The 6881-nt window shown below is 47.3% G+C and overlaps 1 protein-coding gene across 1 annotated transcript; it reads left to right on the top strand.

The window, feature by feature from the left end:
• Nucleotides 1-3511: 3511 nt before the first annotated feature.
• On the top strand, nt 3512-6156 carry LOC119368966 (protein DETOXIFICATION 35-like). The gene is made up of 7 exons (XM_037634058.1): nt 3512-3819; nt 3914-4539; nt 4636-4692; nt 4847-5085; nt 5199-5317; nt 5437-5523; nt 5829-6156. Exons 1-7 carry the CDS (start codon nt 3580-3582, stop codon nt 5901-5903), a joined length of 1443 nt encoding a protein of 480 aa, XP_037489955.1. The 5' UTR covers nt 3512-3579; the 3' UTR covers nt 5904-6156.
• The last annotated feature ends 725 nt before the right edge of the window (nt 6157-6881 follow it).

The raw sequence follows: 6881 nt of genomic DNA, 5'->3' as shown, positions 1-6881 counted from the left end.
CTGCGCCTTCAAGGATGGTGTCAAGAACAGAGAGTTGAGCCTGAAGTTTGGTCGAACTGGAGATATGACCCTGAGTCGGATGATGGAAATAGCCACCAAGTACGCCAATGGCGAAGAAGAGGACCGACTCCGGAGTGGCAAGTACAAGCCGGAGAGGGAGCATTGGTTTAGCTCATTTGAGATAGAGCTTTGCTCATCCATACGGATATCCTCCTCGTGAGAGACCGCGACTTCTTCGGAGAAGATCCACCTGGATTCAAGACCCCTTTATGGGGAGATCCCCTCGCAGATTCAAGACCTCCTCTCAGAGAAGAACCGGTTACCCTATGTATTGTCCCTTATTGATTGTGGATCATGTATGTCTTTGTGTCTCGATGATCTAGCACATGTGTGACTTTATTCTTGTTGGTTGAGTGTTTTCTCGTGTTTTCCTCTCGCTTCCCTCCTATTGTTCTTCGTGTTCTTGGTAGGATTCCCCTCCAAACGTGAAAGATCGACCACTAGGGTTCCACCCTACATCACGACCCTTCCATCAACATTACTTCCATCAGTATGAGGACAATTCATAAGTAGTGGCATTTCCACTCTCTTGTAAATCTGCTTCTGACATTGAGGTCCCCCTTTCTGTTTGTTCTAACTATGGTTCACTTTCAGTGGGGATGTGACCTCAGTCCCTCCTTTGGCAGTAGTGCTCGACTGTTTAGTTTAAGCTTTTTTACTCTGAGAACCTACCCGCTCCCTTGTTGTCGAGCCTTCCCCCGACCTATTCCGCTACCGGTCCTCTGGAGCATGTAGCCCCCTTCCAAAAGGGAGATCACCACTAGCATCCCGAGTTCCAGGAGTAGGGTAGTACCAATCCGAGTGACCCAATCTGCTGCACGAGAAACATAAGTGAGGCACGTTCTCATAAAGGATATCGTACAGATCAGTGCACTTTCTCCTCTTAGACTCTATCAGGATCCATCTCCTCAAGGGCTTATGCACATCAACAGTAACCCTAGCCCTGAGGAAACCGGCCATATGATGAAACTGAACTGCCGTAGCGTTCTTGTCAATCTGGCCCGCTATCGAAACGCTCCACTTATCATCAAGAAGATTAAAGGGAAGATTCTTGACTCTCACCCACAGCTGCAGCTTGTCAAAACTCAATTCAGAAGGTCGCATACACTCCTCGAACTCAGAGAGGATCACAACATTCTTACTGACATGCCATGGCGAGCCTTCCCACACGCGATCGCGGTCTCTCTTTGTAGCAAAATCTGCCACAAAGGTGTTTTGCCCAACAGATCAGAAGGCTAGCCCTTTCGGGTTGCCCCATGCCGGCCGAAGAACACAGGAGATTGTTTGGATGTGGAACACATTGCGATGAAGGACCTTACCCGCCAGCATCCACTTCTCTTGTTCTCCCTCCTCAAGATCGTCCAAGAAAAGAGGCGTTGCTTCCTCATCGGTGATGTCAAGTTTCCCTAGCACCTCTGCCAGCTTTGCCCTAGCCGTCCTCGGCGACATGGGCGTCTTCCCCTTTGTCGGATCAATCGACGTCGCCATCTTCTACCCGACCACAGTCGCGCCCCGTCGAGGGATCAACGTGCGCGGCCGCGAGGCCACCATAACCCTAGTCGCCTTTCGCACTAGGTTTTTCGGAGGAACCGGTTGGATCTATTGAGTTCGAAGTCAAAACACCCTAAAACTAATCGATTCTTCTAAAACTAATCTTTACCTAATAATAAAGCAAATTGGGTTTCTTTCGTCCGTCATGGCATTTTTCAGAAAAGTCCCTCTATTTCAGAGAATTCAACCCGCAGTCCTGTTTTAAGTTAAAACGAATAGTTTTTCATATTTTACACAAAAGTCCCTGTGTTTTGTTGAAATCAACCCACAGTCCGGATTTAAGTCACACCCGAACCGTTATTTTACATTTTTCGAACACCTCCCCCCTGATGTTTTTGGTAATTCATCCGCGGATCATATTTAAGTCAAACAATGTTTTTTTAAATCATCCATATCTTTTAAACCGTAACTCCGATTTGAACATGTTATATATGAAATTTGATTAGAAAAATATGTAGAATATGAATATGAGATTATTTTCACCTGTTAAGTATTTTAAATATTATTTTGAAATATATTTAAGTCAAATAAATGATTTTCTAAATTATCCGTATCTGTTAAACCGTAACTTCGATTTTAACATATTATATATGAAATTTTATTAGAAAAATATGTGGAATATAAATATGATGTTAATTTTACCTGTTAAATATTTTTAAAATATCGTTTTGGGAGCTAACTTATAATTTATAGCGTAAGATCATTTTTCTTTCGTACCAGCGGCGACCCGAATTGCAAATAAACACCCCACTATAACAATATAGGGAAAAGAAAATATCGATAACTACACATGCATACCTCTGAAAAATGTCGCAGGGGAAAACAACAGATTTCTCATCGTGAGAGTGAGAGAAAGCGAGAGAGAAAGAGAGAAAGAGAGAGGGAGGGAGGGAGTGAGAGGGATGAGAGAGGGAGAGAGAGACGCCTTAGGATTAAACATATTCAAACATGTTTTTTTTGTTTTGTGTGAACACCGAGGCCATCATCGGCGAGGGTGAGAAAGAGGATAAGCGGCAACACAAATATGATGCCTCACAAAAATAAAGGAGATGGACCTATTGTGGTCTTGGGTGATGGTTGTTGGGTTAAGAGTGTGTGTTATGTTTTCTGTCCCGTTGCAACGCACGGACTCTTTTGCTAGTCAATCTAATGATTGATTTTTGTAGACGCAGGCGTACGAAGCCAGCCTACCATAATACTAAACGCATCCCCGTCGCGTACACAGGCGGCAGCGGCAGCGCGATGGCCGCCGGCCGCCGTAGACCACGCAGCCTGGACCCTCTCACACATGCCGTCGCCCCGTCCCGCGCTCGGTAATTTCGCAACCTTTCCAATCTTGAATCTTCGTCTCCGTGCGTCCAAAGATGACAAAGTCTACACAATTAGGGTAGCTCCGTTGACCCTTTGTCTTGCTTATCCTAACTTATTTTACAAACTACAACAATCATGCATAAAGTTGTAGCGAATGTAATAAATCAATATGTGTGGGCAACGCGTGGTGAATTTCTAGGGTTATAACTTCTAATTAGGGTGTATTTTATTTGTCTATACAAGTCTTCATGTCTCATTTGTAATTTGTATTTGCCAAATACAGACACTATGGATAGGTTTCTTCTCAAAAGAAAAGCACAATCATAGGATGTTTGGGAAGAAATAAATTTGGAAGAGGATAATGTGTGCTAGAAGCTACGAAACACATCTTCATTCAATACATTGTTGCTTGAAAAATTTATGCCTTGTAAAGTGGTGCATCGGGTAACATTTGCTCCAGCTCCCTCGACAAACGCATGCAGGTGCACGTCCTCGCACATATGCAAATTAAGGAGTACTTTAGTTTGTGCCAAGTCCGCACGTCTCGCGCGCTACTAGGAGTAATAATGTCGCCCTTTACTTGTCGGAGATTGTAGCCGAGTGTCAACCCAAACCATTGACCCCGCAAGCTAGCCTGCTGATCGAGGGAGGGGAGCGATGGGTCTCGGCGGCGACCACGACGCGGCGGTGGTAAGCACCCTTCGGGAGGCTGCGGTCATGGTGTGGGAGGAGTCCAGGCGCCTCTGGGGCATCGGCACGCCCATCGTCGTGGCCACGGTCAGCATGTACGTCCTCGGCTCCGTCACCACCATCTTCGTCGGCCACCTCGGCAACCTGCCCCTCGCGGCCGCCTCCATCGGGCTCTCCGTCTTCTTCACCTGCTCCTTCGGATTCTTGGTACTCAGCACTATATGCTTGCTCGGTTGCTCACAAAAAATTCATGAGCACCAGGCTCACTGACTGCCGATGCCAATTGCCAATGACCATGCAGCTTGGCATGGGTAGCGCTCTGGAGACGCTGTGCGGGCAGGCGTTCGGCGCCGGCCAGGTGGCCATGCTCGGCGTCTACCTGCAGCGCTCGTGGATCGTCCTCATCGTCGCCGCGTTCCTCATGGTGCCCTTCTACGTCTTGGCCGAGCCGCTCCTCCTCGCAATCGGCCAGGACCCCGTCGTGGCGCGCGAGGCGGCACGCTTCGCGCTCTACATGCTCCCCGGCGCATTCTCCTTGGCCGTCAACTTCCCCACCGCCAAGTTCCTCCAGGCGCAGAGCAAGGTCCTCGTGCTCGCCTGGATCGGCGTCACGGGCCTCTGCTTCCACGTCGCGCTCACCTACCTTCTCGTCACCGTCCTAGGGTGGGGCTTCCGGGGCGCCGCCGCCGCCTACGACCTCACGCTCTGGGCCATCGCGCTGGGCCAGGCGGCCTATATCATCGGCTGGTGCAAGGACGGCTGGAGGGGCTGGTCCATGGCGGCGTTCAGCGACATGTGGGCGTTTGTCAAGCTCTCGCTCGAGTCCGCCGTCATGCTCTGCCTTGAGGTTTGGTACCTCGGTATGATCACCGTCCTCACCGGCCACCTCCAGGATGCTCAGATTGCCGTGGACTCGCTTGGCATCTGGTAACTTATTACCTCTCTCTTTGGAAGGAAACGTTCTCAAAGATACTCCTATACTTCCGTATACTTGCTAGCTAATTACTAATTGTGCTTTTCCAGCATGAATATAAACGGGTGGGAGTTTATGACCTTCATTGGCCTAAATGCTGCTATCAGGTCAGCTAGCTTAATTGAAACACCTGTCCAAGTAAACCATTACTTTGAGGGAAATTCTTGTTTACTTATACAGGTCAAAATATGAACGGTATAAGTAAACAATTATTAGTCCAGCAAAAATTCTGAACTGTTAATTACATGTTTACGTATTCAGTGTTCGAGTCTCCAATGAGCTGGGCTCTAACCGTCCAAGGGCAGCTATGTATGCTGTCATCGTTGTCGTCGTCGAGTCATTGCTCATTGGGATACTATGCATGGCCCTCGTGTTGATGTTCAGAAATAACTTCTCCATCATCTTCACTAGCGATTTGGAGCTCCAGCACGCCGTCTCCAAGATTGCCGGACTGCTTGGTTTGACCATGGTGATCAACAGTGTGCAGCCGATTCTTTCAGGTATATATCATTCTCCCTCTCACACTTACAGCATGATAATTTTATTTTGTTCATGTCATCTCAACCTCATCTCTAGAATTGATAACCACAATGATCTGATGATGATGCTTCAGGGGTTGCTATTGGGGGAGGATGGCAAGGCCTTGTTGCATACATCAACCTAGGCTGCTTCTATATTTTTGGATTGCCCTTGGGCTATCTTCTCGGCTACAAGTTAAACTATGGAGTTGGGGTAATTCATTATTATGATATTTGAACTTTCTGCAAATTGCAAAATAAAATAAAATACATGTATAGTAGTATCATTCTTCAACATCACTTAAGATTTTGTCACATTGGCTCTAATTACAGGGCATTTGGGCTGGCATGCTTTGCGGGATTGCACTTCAGACAATGATCTTACTCTTCATAGTGTGGAGAGCAGATTGGAACGCAGAGGTATAAATTCATATCGCCCTTCCAGTTTTCACCCATTTTTTGTCAAAACTTTATCTACACGGCTTTAAAAGAGCCAACTGGAGAATATTTGCTCATCCTTATAATAGCTAACTGCTCATTATGCACCTATTTAACAACTCTGGATATAGAAACAGATGTCATAAAACATTTCCAATCTTCAGTAACCACATATGACTTCTGTCTTTCTTTTTATAATTTAAGGCATACTGTATGTCATTTTACTGTTATTAATATCGAGAATGTTGAGCTTTCCACCTTGTTGATTTCATTGTCCATGATTGCAGGCCGCCCTAGCTTCAAGTCGTGTGCAAAAGTGGGCCGGCACAGATGGAACAAGACCTCTCTTGGAAGATAATTAGATCACCTAAGCATTTTTTTTCTTGTTAATTAGCTCTACTTTGTGACGCCCCGAGACACATGCTTTAGATGCCTTCCATTTATTTCATTGTCGCCATGTATTTCATTTGTTTGTTGCATTCATCATGGCATCATGCGCTTTCATCAGCCCTCGTGTCGTCATACTTTTCAAAACATGCATCCGTTCGTTGCCGGGTCTCCCCGTCCCTTTCGTTGGCCGTTCTGGGTCCAGACACACTCGCACGCTGCCGCGGGACCTCCAAACTATTATTTTCTAAGTGAGATAAACAAATTCTCGGAATGGGGTGAAAGTTAGCATGCAGTCTTATTATGTTGTCGTATTATGTTGTCGTTAAATCTCCTGCCAAATTTCGTCGCATTCGGAGTCCGTTTGATAGCCCAACCATTAAACATAAAGCGGCATTATAGCCGGATTAATATCAGACATTTTTGGTATTCGAAAACCTGTGCTGGGCTGCCCTCCTATTCTCTCCTCTCAGCCTAACCCTCTCACACAGCTCACTAAACCAGCCCACTAACCTAGCTACCCTCTCTGACCGGAACTGTCGGACCACGATTGAAGGGTCCGAAAACATCCTCAAACTCCCTAAAACCCTAGCCCCTTTCTATATATAGACCACATATCCTTTCCATATCAGAAAAAACCTAGCCTAACCGTATTCCCACAAGCCGCCACCACCTTCCCTCCCTTTCTCCTCGAAATCCTGTAAAGGCTACCTTCCACCGCGCCACTTGGCGCCGCCCCTAGGGCCAGCCGCCACCCTGGGCCGCCGCCTCCTCCAACCCTTCGCCGCCACGTGCCCTGCCCAGTCTCCTAGCGGTCACGGCCCGCTAGGCCCATCGCAGGCCCACGTGAGCCCGGAGCCGCCTGCCGCCCATGCTCCCACGCCCTCCCCTGCTCCACCCCGAGCTCCAAATATCCTATTCAACCTAGCTCTCTCTTTCTCTCTCTCTCTCTC

This window comes from Triticum dicoccoides, chromosome 2B, assembly GCF_002162155.2.
Source record: "Triticum dicoccoides isolate Atlit2015 ecotype Zavitan chromosome 2B, WEW_v2.0, whole genome shotgun sequence".
Classification (NCBI taxonomy): domain Eukaryota; kingdom Viridiplantae; phylum Streptophyta; class Magnoliopsida; order Poales; family Poaceae; genus Triticum; species Triticum dicoccoides.
Note: the sequence above shows the minus strand (reverse complement) of the source record. Positions and strands in the feature narration are given on the sequence as shown.

What these genes read in the sequence shown, in the direction of transcription:
- LOC119368966 (XM_037634058.1), top strand. Translation starts at nt 3,580, where the DNA reads ATGGGTCTCGGCGGCGACCACGACGCGGCGGTGGTAAGCACCCTTCGG. An exon ending in GTGGACTCGCTTGGCATCTG is followed by an intron (nt 4,540 to 4,635) that starts GTAACTTATTAC and finishes GTGCTTTTCCAG; the next exon opens with CATGAATATAAACGGGTGGG. An exon ending in TGTGCAGCCGATTCTTTCAG is followed by an intron (nt 5,086 to 5,198) that starts GTATATATCATT and finishes ATGATGCTTCAG; the next exon opens with GGGTTGCTATTGGGGGAGGA.